Source organism: Bombyx mori, chromosome 19 (genome assembly GCF_030269925.1).
Source record: "Bombyx mori chromosome 19, ASM3026992v2".
In the NCBI taxonomy this organism is placed as follows: Eukaryota; Metazoa; Arthropoda; class Insecta; order Lepidoptera; family Bombycidae; genus Bombyx; species Bombyx mori.
The window spans coordinates 2465020-2478961 of NC_085125.1; the positions used below are offsets into that span (position 1 = coordinate 2465020).

Sequence of the window (13942 nt, forward strand, 5' to 3'; positions counted from 1 at the left end):
TATTTTCGTTAATAAAAGTAGCCACAGACTAAGTCTATCTAAAATTTTACCCGTGTGAGCTTAGAAATGGACAATTTAAGTCAAGTATTATTAAATTGCTAAAGCTTGTACACTTACAATTTTTTCTTGTCACAGTGTATTTAAAACATACTGCTACATGAAATATCGTTTCGTATCTTTCACGGTAACACAGAGCACGCACAGATTTCACTAAACAGACACTTTTAGTAATTTTTCGTGTTTTTATTACTTGTTATAAAGGGTCACACGTAACTTCAGCTCAAAGGCTGCGCGAATACTGGCGAGGCGAGAGGTCTCGCCCGTCTATCATGGCGCATGTGCCTGCGCAGCCTTCTAGAGTTCATCGAACGAGTTCCGCTGAGAGCGTAACGCTGAGAAAAACCTTTGCTAAGGGGATAATTAGTATGTGAGCCTTAATTCGTTTTAGCTGTCGTTTAACAGATCAGCTGTCAGCAACTGTTGCCCCTTTTATGACCTACAGACATCAACGGATTTGTAAACTAATTACAGCTATAATTTATGGGTTTTCTTTAATGGCACTAATCCGAGCTAACGCCCTTAATACCGCGCTAAAATACATAGACCACATAGCAAGACATGCCACAATGTCCACAGCGCTCCTGGAGCTAAGATTAAATCGCATTGGTACAATGCTGTACGGCCCTTCAAACGAGTAGGCAGGATTGTTGAGTAAATGTGAAAATTATTAAAGTAACTAATGGGATCTGGATGGGCAAGGGCTCGTGGTAATTACAGGTAACCGTGTGTAGGTTTACGACAAAGGGAAGATCTTCCACAGAGCGGGTGTTATTTGCTCGGTAAACTGACGCGCGACGGTCCAAATGTTGTTGTTCGAAACTTGTACATATGCACGCTTATGTTGAAAATGTCGTAAACGAGATTCAGGCATTTATCAAATATCTTTTGTTTCATGATAGCTAAGTACATGCCACATCACTCTCCTCCGAGACCGGAGGTCGTGTCATTAAGGTAGCGTTGTCCGTGTAGAGATTAGCTTGCAAGTTCCGCTGCTGCTCGAAGTCTGCGGTGAGTCGAGACTGAGCTTGAATGCTGCGTGAGTACCGTGAGTAATCCATGTGATGCAGAGCTGCCGCGCCAGAGATGTGTGACCCCAAGCGTTGATGATTCGGTCGTGGGCTGCGATGGACTTTAGTGGCGTGATGTGGCGGTGAAGATGCATGCCGAAGGATCAGGATGCCCGATGAGTCGGCTGCAATGGACCTGTTGAGGCTGCGATGCTGGCTTGCTGTGGGACGACTGTTGATGACTTTGTTTTTATCTTCGATATATGCGCGATATTTATATGCGGGAATTGTGGTAGCCAGAGTTCTTGATGCGCTGCAATTGTTCCGTCACGGGTCACCAGTGTAGGATGCTTAACGACGAAGGGAAGATCTTCCACCGAGCCGGCGATCTTGCTCGGTAGACCGACGGTCCCGGATGTTGTCGTAAGCGTCGTAATATCGTGAGCGAGATTCAGGCATCTGTCAAATATCTTGTATTCTATGATGGCTACCCGCCACAAACTCTCAATTTCGCAAATCATATTAGGTACCTACCAAGAAATCACTAATTGTTAACACAATAGTTTTGAAAATTCTTCAGATAATGTTTCTGTTTTATTGTTGGAATGGTTCGTCTGAATTTATTAAGAACTTTTGGTGAAAAACTCTCAATTACCTACAAGGCATATATCATTTGCGGGTTCTAATAAAACACTGTGTCGAGTTTTTCTGTGCTTGGATTTTTGGTTTTGCCTTGATGGCTTTATGAAGGCTGATTTCTTGAATGAAATCGTTTAATTTTATAAAATTAGGGAAGTGAGAAAAAAAAAATTGTTTTCTCGGTTCCTTATAAAATATTCATTGTAATGTCACTTAATTTATAGACTAGTTAATTTCACTTTAGATTGGGCCTAAAAGACACGGCTTTACGCAGCACCAGCAGCAGCGGCTTGGCTGTGCCCATCTTTTTTCTTTCCAAGCCTCTTATGAGGTCCCCACGCATTTAGGCGACTTCAAAATTTCTGCTTAAGATTTTGGTATAGTTGGCTTATTAAAATATCGTCACATCTTAGAATTTCGCGCTAAACTCAGGTGGCTGCCAATTCGCCTTCGACGGAATGCTCATATTATTTCTGTACTCTAAACCATCCTCTTTAATCCTTCCTCTCCTTCTTATTTCAAAAGACCCTTAGAGTTTGTCCGTGATGTCCCTGTATCCCTAAGATCATCGAAAACATGCAATTAATGACGCCAGTGCTTTCGACAAGGTTTTACGATCATTCCTTCACCGTTCAAGCTATTCGTTTATGGAATGTATTCCCGGTACGTTATACGACATCCTGAAAAATTAATTTCGTTCAAACGACTGATTAACGAGCATTATTTAAACAAATTTCTGTCAATCAGTTTAATTTTGTGTTAAGATAGAATTTGAAATTGATTTAAACTTACATTGTAATTACGTTTCATAGGTATTACATGTATGTTTTATATGTAAATTGATTTCTTATTTATCTGTAAAGAAGCAAAATTATGATTACATTGTTCTCTCTCTCTTCCCAGCTATTTATCCCACATGGTGGTGGGGTCAGCTTTCCTGACTTTACTCCTCAACTTCGCTCTGTCTTCGACATCCTTGTCAGCAACATTGCATTCTCTCTTGTCCTTCAGCACTACGTCCCTCCACCTTGTCTTGAGTCTACCTCTAGGTCTTCGACCGGGGAGGTCAAGCAGTAGCGCCAAATTTCCGACGTAGTCAGGCGGCTTTCTTTTCACGTGACCATACCATCTCAGCCTACTCTCCTGCATCTTGTCGGCGATGTTCCGTACACTGAGGCTTCGACGCACGTACTCGTTGCAGATTTTATCGAGCCTAGTCACGCCGCACATCCACCTCAGCATCTTCATTTCAGCAACTTGAATGGCATGCACGTTCCTTTTGGTTGTCGCCCATGTTTCGCTGCCATACATAAGAACAGGCCTTATTATGGTCTTATAGATCACAACCTTGAGCTTAACGGGCATCCTCCTATCGCAGGTGACACCACTTTCTTTTCGCCATTTTAGCCACGCTGCGGCTATTCGGTGCTGAATTCGGTTCGGTATGATTACATTGTTCATGTTTGTTTATTAGTATAGTGATATGTCGAATTCGGTGGCCGGAGATTGTAAAAATCCATCCACTAAACGACTCCCTTGCGCTCTCGCTGGATGCGCGATTCCCACCCGAGGCAGAATCTTTCTAAAGCAATTCCACAGACCTGTAGCTCCGTAGAACTACAGTCATGCTGCGCTAGACAGCTTGTAGCACGCCACGTGGCTTTGCCCTTTTAAGTCCCCAGTTCGGCGACGACGGGTCGATGCGGACAATGATGAACTCTTCTTTTCTTGTTCCGCTGCTCCTTCTGCGAGTATCGCCAGCATTACGTATTCTGACAGCATTGGCTGTGTCCCTGGTTTGCTGATGTCCCTGATCGACGGCAACTACATACTGTTAGGTAACCCATAAGCTCGTCTATCGATAGATGCAATAATATAAAAAATACACAACTGTAACAAAATCCGTGTGAGGAAAGCAAAGCTTTAACTTATATAAATTGTTTTTATTTTATCAATTCAATGTTTCTTCTGATTTAAGCGTAAAATGGTGATGCCTTATCAAGTAACTGTGCTATAAATGTGCTCAACAGTGGGAGATAAAACATATTTGGTTATGCCCTCCATTTTTTTTCAAAAAAACGTAAGATTCTCAGTAAATACTTAAAACCGTTGTACTAAGAGGTCTTTTAATTTAATCGCCTTTAATTATAATTTAAACACCTCTTCTTGGGTTTATGTCTCACCTTTTTTTTTTCTTTTTTTTTTATTGCTTAGATGGGTGGACGAGCTCACAGCCCACCTGGTGTTAAGTGGTTACTGGAACCCATAGACATCTACAACGTAGACGCGCCACCCACCTTGAGATACAAGTTCTAAAGTCTCAGTATAGTTACAACCCTTCAAACCGAAACGCATTACTGCTTCACGGCAGAAATAGGCAGGGCGGTGGTACCTACCCGCGCGGACTCACAAGTGGTCCTATCACCAGTAAACCTCATCTAATTTAATGTTAACTAGATGATGACCGAGCTTTGCTCGTTTTTTTTGATAACGCCATTTTGTTGTGTCTTTAAAGCGGTTAGTTGCCCTCAATTAAGAAAAATAGTATTCTTATTCGCCAATAGATGTCGGGAATAGTTGATTATTGAAAACACGAATAAAACAACATTTTCTGAAAAGAAATCGTAGCTAGATCGATTTATCGCCCCCGAAATCCCCAGTATACCAAATTTTATGAAAATCGTTGGAGCCGTTTCCGAGACTCAGATTTTATATATATATATACAAGAATTGCTCATTTAAAGGTATAAGATTCATTCCATTTTTTTTTACAAGAGTAAAACAGAAAGCAATAGCTTTGTAACAAAGAGCAAAAGCTGTTTGCTACAAAATATTAGGCTGTGCTACCTTATTCCTTTTGCTTAATCAACGAACGAATCAAATAAATGTCATTTGGCTATTGTCATTCTCGATAGTTTTGTTTCGTCGTGACTTTCAGTTTTAGTGTTAACACGGTTTAAGTATAATTTCTGAAAAGGAGAACGTGCAAAATAGCCCGAAATGCCTAACGTTTCAGGTAAATGGTCATTTAAAACTAATTATATCAAATTCGAAAATAGCTAGTTCATTCTAGAAATTTGTAGGTTAGGACAACTAAACAAAAATGCCGATATTTTTTTTACAGATGTAATTGTGTTGTTATTTAATATTTGGCATTAATAACATGTAAAAATAAATAAGTTTAACTCTATAGGGTCTGTTGCTTCGTCTTTTGTGCTTCATCTTTTATTTAAAATTTAGATAAAATAATAACTTTTTGCTACAAAAAAAATCTGAACACTAAAACAGATTTGTTTCCAGAATTTATTCCAAATTGATTCGTAGTTATATATCACGGTTGTATAAATTAGTTTGTTAGTGAAATTAGCAGCAAATAATATCTAATAGTAAGCCACTCATGAAATAGCAATATTATGTGGTAGTTTCTGGGAAGTCATTGACCTTTAATTACTAAATAATGTCACATTTAGGTCAAGGGCAATGTTTTGTATTCATGTATAATAGTCCAATATATGTAACTTAGTTTTTTATGAATTTTTATCAAGTTAAGTTCAAATTCATATTATATTAATTTACAAAAAATACAGTAAATATATTTTAAATTTTTTTTTCATTATCCAGATTTTGTTAATGTACATAAAAATATACATTACACTAATACTTAATTATTCAATGCAATATACAATATATACATTTATAAAGTATATTTCTAATTTCTTCAAATTTCTATTAGTGTGTTATTTAATAAAAAAATAAAAAAATGGCTAGCAAGGGATGGCTAGAATGTTTCAAAAGTTCTTAATTTCTTCTTTAAAAGAATATTATCACTGGACCTGTAATTTGTCAGATTACAAGGTACTTTTTTATACAAAATCCAGACTATATAGGACTCTTAGGTACTCTATAATCGGACAAATTTGATAATTCGACACTGCCCCGAAAAACATGTGTCGGGTTATTGGGGGTCCACTGTAATTTAAAATAAATATTCCAAATTACATATAAATAAACATATTTCATGTTGCAGTGAAGGTAAAATGGGGCAAGGAAATGTACCCAGACGTGGAGGTGAATACAGACGATGAACCGGTACTGTTCAAGGCGCAGATATTTGCACTGACAGGGGTCCAGCCAGAGAGACAAAAAGTCGTTTGCAAAGGAGTCACATTACGGGATGACACATGGGGCAATTTTAAATTGACGAATGTGAGATTTGTTGTCATTTAAAATTATATGAAATAAAGTACTTTCTGAAGTGAATCAGTTGAAAAGATTTCTAAACAATATATTTATGATAGAAAAGTAAATTGAAAAACATTTTTTTTTCTTTTTATATTTACATGGCAATGTGAAAATTTCAGAACGCCTTAGTACTTGTCATGGGCAGTAAAGAGGAAGACGTGCCAGCAGCACCAGTGGAACAGACACGTTTTGTCGAAGACATGAATGAAGCTGAACTGGCTACAGCCGTGAGTATGATCAAGTCTTTTGTGTTCAACCAAACAAGGTCTTACTATGAGAAATGTAGGCAGCGGCTTGGCTCTGCCCCTGGCATTACTGAAGTCCATGGGCGACGGTAACCACTCACCATCAGGTGGGCCGTATGCTAGTCTGCCTACAACGGCAATAAAAAAAATTCTTAACCAGGGGCACACACTTACAAAAACAAAATTCATTGAAGTAAGGAAAACTTTATGTTCTTTACTCAAAAGAATAAATATCAGCAGTAATTTCAAGCTTACACCACAGTGATGTGCCAATCTTCTTCTTTTTCTTTGTCTTTCTTTCATTAATGTGGATCGTGACCATATATGATCGTGTCCTATTTACTCGTGTCCTCCGCCAGTTCAATAGATCATTGCAGAGATTCTCGTGTGGTCTCGACAATACTTTTAGATCATTATCTTGGAATTCAACCACTGGAGCTTTTCTCCTCTTTTTTTTTTTTTGGAACGAAGTTCCTTATCGCGCTTTGTGAAAGGGGGCTAGACGGAAAAAATTCTTACGAAAAGTTGTCACGACACTTTTTGCTATAAATTCTTACGAAAAGTTGTCACGGCACTTTTTGCTATAAATTCTTACGAAAAGTTGTCACGACACTTTTTGCTATAAATTCTTACGAAAAGTTGTCACGACACTTTTTGCTATAAATTCTTACGAAAAGTTGTCACGGCACTTTTTGCTATAAATTCTTACGAAAAGTTGTCACGACACTTTTTGCTATAAATTCTTACGAAAAGTTGTCACGACACTTTTTGCTATAGTAAGCTATTGTAAGCTGTACGGCGTCGCATGTTTCTCTGTCTGTCTGTCTCTCTCTCTCTTTCTTCATACCTCGAATAGAACTTTAAATTAATATTTTTATAATTGGGAACTTCGTTCCTATACGATGTTCCACGACACCACACATCTTCTATCTATAATTTAAACACCTCTTCTTGGGTTTATGTCTCACCTTTTTTTTTTCTTTTTTTTTTTATTGCTTAGATGTTTGGACGAGCTCACAGCCCACCTGGTCTTAAGTGGTTACTGGAGCCCATAGACATCTACAACGTAAATGCGCCACACACCTTGAGATATAGTTCTAAGGTCTCAGTATTGTCACAACGGCTGCCCCACCCTTCAAACCGAAACGCATTACTGCTTCACGGCAGAAATAGGCGGGGCTGTGGTACCTACCCGTGCGGACTCACAAGAGGTCCTACCACCAGTGATTACGCAAATTATAATTTTGCGGGTTTGATTTTTATTACACTATGTTATTCCTTCACCGTGGAGGCAGGAGGCCTCTGTACCGGTAGACGTTTGTAGAGATTTCATTAGGAAACTAATTTGACGATTTTTCTACAACTTAACTTTTTGTTTTCAGATGGATATGCCAGAGGGTCTCATCAACTTGGGTAACACTTGTTACATGAATGCGACAGTGCAGTGTCTGAAGACGGTCCCTGAACTTAGAAATGCCTTGCTCAATTATGATAAATGTAATTATATAGCCTTTTGTATACATCACTGCATAGACATTTATAGTTTATTGGGTAGGTCGATTAATTTGGAAGGTTGCCCATGTGATGGACCGACCAGGTCAAGTCGGCAGTTGGCGGCTGTTTGCATGAGTGCACCAGGCTCACTACAAACCGGCAGGAGTGGGGATTGCTCGTGAGGCGCGTAACATCTGCACACAGCAATGATGCTGAATGACGACCACGACCGCTCTGACAAGAGTGACACGACAAAGGATAGATTAATTTATATAATTATAATATTAATATACTTTGACATTTCTAGGAAATTTCTAATTTATATTATAATATAAAGGTAATTTGTAGGTGAAATTTCTGATTTTTTATTCAACTCAATACTATAATTTATGAATGTTTCTTTAACCAAAATATCTAAACAATTGAAAGATATGTTACTGCCTTTGTTAGCAGAGATACGCCCCAATATTTTTTAATTGCCCTTGTAGGCAGACGATCGTACGGTGGCCCACCTGATGGTGTGTGGTGACCGTCGCCCATGGACTTCAGCAACGCCAGGGGCTGCTGCCTACTGTCAAGTACTCTCTGCAAAAAATCTGACGCTAAGGAGTCACTGTTGCTGCTGGATGTTATGATTTTAGACACGACTAGTAATACTATGTGTCACAGTGGTGATCAATTTTAAACATATTTATTTAATATTGTCTCATGCATCACCTTTACACGTTGATGGGGCTACAGCAGTAGTTCTTCTCAACATATAAGAAGTGAATATAAGATATGAAGAAAAAACCACTTGGAATGTCAGTCTACTGAAGAAAACTCTAATAACACACATTTTTATAATTTTTTTATTGCCCGTGTAGGCAGGCAAGCACACGGCTCACCTGATGGTGAGTGGTTACCTTTGCCCATGGACCTTAGTAATGCCAGGGGCAGAGCCAAGCCGCTGCCAAAAATTATAGAACATCTTCCTGTTACAATTTAGTTATCATCATAGTCGGTTATTGTTGGCAGAGCGTTTGTAATCATGTGCAATTCTTGTTTATTAAATTTAGTACTATTTATTTTTTTATTTATTTATTACACTTCATGTAAAATTTACATTGGCGGACTTAATGCCTGAGGCATTCTCTACCAGTCAACCAAAGGTAGTGCAGTGTGAATAGTGGTAGGTGCAATGAAATTTATATTAATTTACAAATACATACACAAAAAATAAGTATATACATACATATATACACAATCACATATACATACATACATACATATAATAGTTCATACAGTATTAAAAGGAATATATACTATTTCAAATAAAATAATGAACAAGAACATTTAAGTCGTCGTGGCCTAACGGATAAGACGTCCGGTGCATTTGTGTTGAGCGATGCACCGGTGTTTGAATCTCAGGCGGGTACCAATTTTTCTAATGAAATACGTACTCAACAAATGTTCACGATTGATTTCCACGGTCAAGGAATAACATTGTGTAATAAAAATCAAACCCGTAAAATTATAATTTGCGTAATTACTGGTGATAGGACCTCTTGTGAGTCCGCGCGGGTAGGTACCACCACCCTGCCTGTTTCTACCGTGAAGCATTTATGCGTTTCGGTTTAAAGGGTGAGGCAACTGTTGTAACTATACGTGAGACCTTAGAACTTATATCTCAAGGTGAGTGGCGCATTTACGTTGTGGATGACTATGGGCTCCAGTAACCACTTAACACCATGTGGGCTGTGAGCTCGTACACCTATCTAAGCAATAAAAAAAAAAAACATTTGTCTTGGTTGACAGCATCAACGGGCGGCGACACAGCGGGAGAACTAACGGCGGCACTAAGCGAGACGGTCTCGGCCCTGGACTCCGGGGGCTCCAGCGCGTGCGGCGTGGCGGCGGCGCGCCTGCTGGGAGCCCTGCACGGCGCGGCGCCTCGCTTCGCGGAGCGGGCGGCCGCGGGGGGCTTCGCGCAGCAGGACGCCTCCGAGTGCTGGACCGAAATCGTGAGGGCGTTGCAGCAGAGGCTCCCGGCCGCACCCATGCCAGATAAGAACGCGTAATGTATTCTTGATATTTATATGAGCGACTGTTCTTTAAGGATTCGACCAGCCCATACCGTGGGCCCCGAAGGTCAAATATTTAGGCGTCACCCTCGACAGTAGGATGACATTCCGCCCCCACATCAAGACGGTACGCGACCGTGCCGCCTTCATTCTAGGACGTCTCTACCCGATGATATGTAGGCGAAGTAAAATGTCCCTTAGAAATAAGGTGACACTCTACAAAACTTGCATACGCCCCGTCATGACCTATGCAAGTGTAGTGTTCGCTCACGCGGCCCGCACTCACTTAAAGTCATTTCAAATTATTCAATCCCGTTTTTGCAGGATAGCCGTCGGAGCCCCGTGGTTCGTCAGGAACGTCGACCTCCATGACGACCTGGACTTAGAGTCCACCAGTAAGTATATGCTGTCGGCGTCGATGCGCCACTTCGATAAAGCGGCACGACACGAGAACCCTCTCATCGTGGCCGCCGGTAACTACATTCCCGATCCTGCGGACAGAATGGAAAGCAGCCGACGTCGCCCAAAACACGTCATCTCGGATCCTCCCGATCCACTAACGGTGCTTTTAGGTGCTTCAAGCACCGGTCACCGTTCTCGTCGAACCCGTATCTTGCGACGAAGGGCTCGACGAGTAAATTAACTCTCAGACACAGCCCACTGAGTTTCTCGCCGGATCTTCTCAGTGGGTCGCGTTTCCGATCCGGTGGTAGATTCTGCGAAGCACGGCTCTTGCTAGGGTTCGTGTTAGCAACGTCATCAGGTTTGAGCCCCGTGAGCTCACCTACAAAAGTTAGGGTTCCGCTGATATAGCCTCTCAAGGCTATCAGCTTAGGTAGGGAAAAAAAAAAAAGATGTTAGAGTTAAGTCAAGATTTCTAATAATTAGTTTATTCATAATTACGATTTGGATACATGAAATCTATTGTTACGCGCTGGCGTTCGAGATAAATAAAAAAATATACTGAAGTACAAATTAAAACTATTAGCACTTAAAACACTTAAAGTTCTCAATTCGCTTCTTCCGCTTCTCTTCAGGTGATCCGTTCGCTGTTTCGATTCGAGTAGTTCCGATTATATTATTATCCTTTTATAGTCGATACGACATCCCTAGAATTATCGAGAATATTCCACACAAGTCGAGTGTTGTGTGTTTCCGCTATTTGGCAATAGATGGCGTTGTACTTCTCAAGCGTTCTAGATGCTACTAGATTCTTCGATATTCGGCGATAAATGGCATTACTCTTAATGGCGTAACACTATTAACCCATGTAATCTTTTGCAGGTGGTATTCGAATAATTTTCTTTTGTAGTTTTTTCCAAAAGTGGTAAACAACTATGGCTAAAGATAAATCTAATCATGGTCTATTGTAATCACATTGTAGCGTCTAACATATCAGTGTGAAGTAGCAGAGGTGACATTCTCTACACGAAGCAGTAGCTACTATAGAGTTAGCGAATTTTAATAGTCAATATTAATCCATGCAATCTATTACAGGTTGTATTGGAATAGCTTTGTTTGATAGTTGTATTCATAATTTTTAAACCGGTATGGCAAAAGATTAATCACATGGTCAATTATAATCATATTATAGCGTCTAACATATCAGTGTGAAGTAGCAGGGGTGATATTCTCTACACGAAGTAGTAGCTACAATAGAGTTAGAGAATTTTAATAGTCAATAATAAATTCTACAGGACAAGGGCATCAGTGATCGAGCAATACTTCGGAGGTACCCTGGATGTGGAGCTTGTATGCTCAGAGGCTGATGAGCCCCCGACCCACTCTGAGGAGTCATTCCTCCAGTTGTCCTGTTTCATATCACAAGACGTCAAATATCTGCAGTCTGGACTTAGATCTGTGCGTACTTAAAAAAAAAATACTTACAAACTTTTCTTAAATGTTATGGAGTTTTTTAAGCATATAGATATCACAGTATAAATACCACTATCTATCTAGATTTGGAGGTTGCTATCTCATTTGTATAGCTATCTATGACTGCATTGTTTTGAATAAAATGGATGTATGGTAGTAAATTCATGCTCACCGCTATACTAGCAGACTTACCACCTTACGCATAATCAAATATCAAGTAGCTACATAAAAATATTATGATTATGAAATCTGTATAAAATGTGATACTGCATTCGTTAACTATGTTAGGGGGCGTCCATAAATTACGTGAGGTGTTTAAGGGGGGGAGGGGGTCGAGTCAAATCTCATCTAATCTTACGTTGGAGAGAGGAGGGGTCTCGGCAAATATCACGCAATTTTTTTTCTGATTGAAACAAAAAAAAAATTATACTATTTTGGTCCATTTAATCCAGATTGTACATGCTTAAGATTTAATCTTGACCGTAATCGTAATACGATTAAGATCATTCACTAATTCGTTCGAAAGAAAATAATTTCATTCATACTTCATGTTGTCGTCATGACATGTTGGTTCCAATAGTCTCTCTTGAGACTGTGCATGATTCTCCATGGACTGAGTTAGAGTAGATATTCTTTTTTTAATCACAGTAGTTACGATTTAAGTATTCTATTGTTAAATTTTTATTACACTTATAATTAAACTCTCAGCAACATTGCTTACTAGTCATAACTAGTCGTAAATAAAAGCACGAAGCAAAGGACAATGCCCAAAAGTGGGCCAACTTTATGTCAAAACTATTTGTACTTGAAAAACTATGCCTTATTTTTTCACGTTGTTTAGTTTATGTATCAACATTTCTTTCAACCTGGCATTGTTTTCCAAAAAAATAAATTACATAATTGATAACATCCCAAAACTATCCATGCCATAGTTTTTAAATTCACCAATAGGCAAAGGGCTTAGCCCATACAGCCTTATAGCAAACCTATATGCTGTTAAACGAAAGAGTTGTTTGTGACTAGAACAACAATTTAAAAAAAAATTGCTAATGCTTATAATTCACAGGCTTCTTAGTTTATTTTTGTTCAATTCAATATTTATTGTAAAGTAAAAATATCAATGGCCTACCATTACTCTATTCTTATTATATATGATCAGAGAGTTTTGGCAGCAACCCGAGTGAAGCGTCACTTGAATTTTTATTTTAATGTTTTTTTAATAGTTTATTGTGTAATTTGTAATATTGTGTATAAAGGGTCTGCGTAAACTCATGCTCAGTCAATGTGGTATTCGTCGAGTTGACGTCAAAACTCCCAAAAAGCAATAAAAAGAGATACACCGGCTTTTTATTGACATAAAAAATATATAACTTCGACAGACTAGGCTGTATAGGCTACGCTCCTTGCCTGCTTATTGGTGAATTTAAAAACAACAACAATATCGTTGCCGGCTACCGGATTTTCATTTCATTTTATTATTATTATGAGGATATAATAATAATAAAATGTATGTTTATTATTATTATGAGGATATAATAATAATAAAATGTACGTAAGGGCTTATTTCTAGCAACATTAACCACAATTAACTTATTTAATACTGTAAATAATTATGAGAGCGATTATTGATTTCGAAGAAAACAATTAACAACTTAATTTTATCTGCAGAAAAAAACATTTCTCTTAAACCTGGGTGAGAATATAAAAATCGTTTTCTGAATGTGAAACGATATTTCTTTGTCTATCAAATTAAGTTAAAACCATCATGACAGGACAACTTTTTTTAGGGGCCCAAACGCCCATAGAAAATGGGCATTGTCCTTTGTTTTTTTCTTTTTACAATAACAATCCAAAGCGTTTACATAAGTAACTCATATTTTGAAAAATCTCACGTGAGATTGGGAGATGGGGAAGGGGGTTGAATAAAATCTCATGACATCTCACCAGGGGGGAGGAGGGGCAGAAAATTAAAAAAAACACATCACGTAATTTATGGACGCCCCCTTACGCCTTTTTAATTTATCTTTTTTTATTTTCAGAAAATGGCTGAGCATATAACAAAGATGTCACAAACACTGGGCAGGGATGCTGTGTACACAAAAACTGTGAGCTATTGAACATTCTAATTATATTGCTTTACATAATAATAAGCTATATCTAATGTACTATCAACGGGAAATTTCTATGATCAAGGAACGAGCAAAATATATGTTCAATATATACATATATATGTATATATTGTGCTAATATATGTATATATTGTGGCTTCAAAGATATCCTATATGCAAGTTCGGTGTAATAATATAAATGCGATGCC

At 38.6% G+C, this 13942-nt stretch overlaps 2 protein-coding genes across 3 annotated transcripts in view; one reads left to right on the forward strand and one right to left on the reverse strand.

The window, feature by feature from the left end:
- The window catches only part of LOC110386546 (ras-related protein Rab-23), a 75467-nt gene extending 75159 nt beyond the window's left edge, over positions 1 to 308 (reverse strand). Inside the window, exon 1 of the mRNA XM_062673913.1 lies at positions 118 to 308. The gene's annotated coding sequence lies outside the window, so the exon portion shown is untranslated. The remainder of the gene's footprint in view (positions 1 to 117) is intronic.
- LOC101744178 (ubiquitin carboxyl-terminal hydrolase 14) overlaps positions 1 to 13942 on the forward strand; it is a 33986-nt gene that overhangs the window by 15219 nt on the left and 4825 nt on the right. Inside the window, exons 2-8 of one of the 2 annotated variants that reach the window (XM_004927169.5) lie at positions 4621 to 4722; positions 5734 to 5912; positions 6068 to 6175; positions 7576 to 7690; positions 9485 to 9743; positions 11448 to 11610; positions 13665 to 13730. In XM_004927169.5, coding sequence (XP_004927226.1) covers positions 4707 to 4722; positions 5734 to 5912; positions 6068 to 6175; positions 7576 to 7690; positions 9485 to 9743; positions 11448 to 11610; positions 13665 to 13730 — 906 coding nt within the window. In that variant the 5' untranslated portion in view covers positions 4621 to 4706. The remainder of the gene's footprint in view (positions 1 to 4620; positions 4723 to 5733; positions 5913 to 6067; positions 6176 to 7575; positions 7691 to 9484; positions 9744 to 11447; positions 11611 to 13664; positions 13731 to 13942) is intronic. The other variant, XM_038017773.2, reaches the window with a different exon arrangement.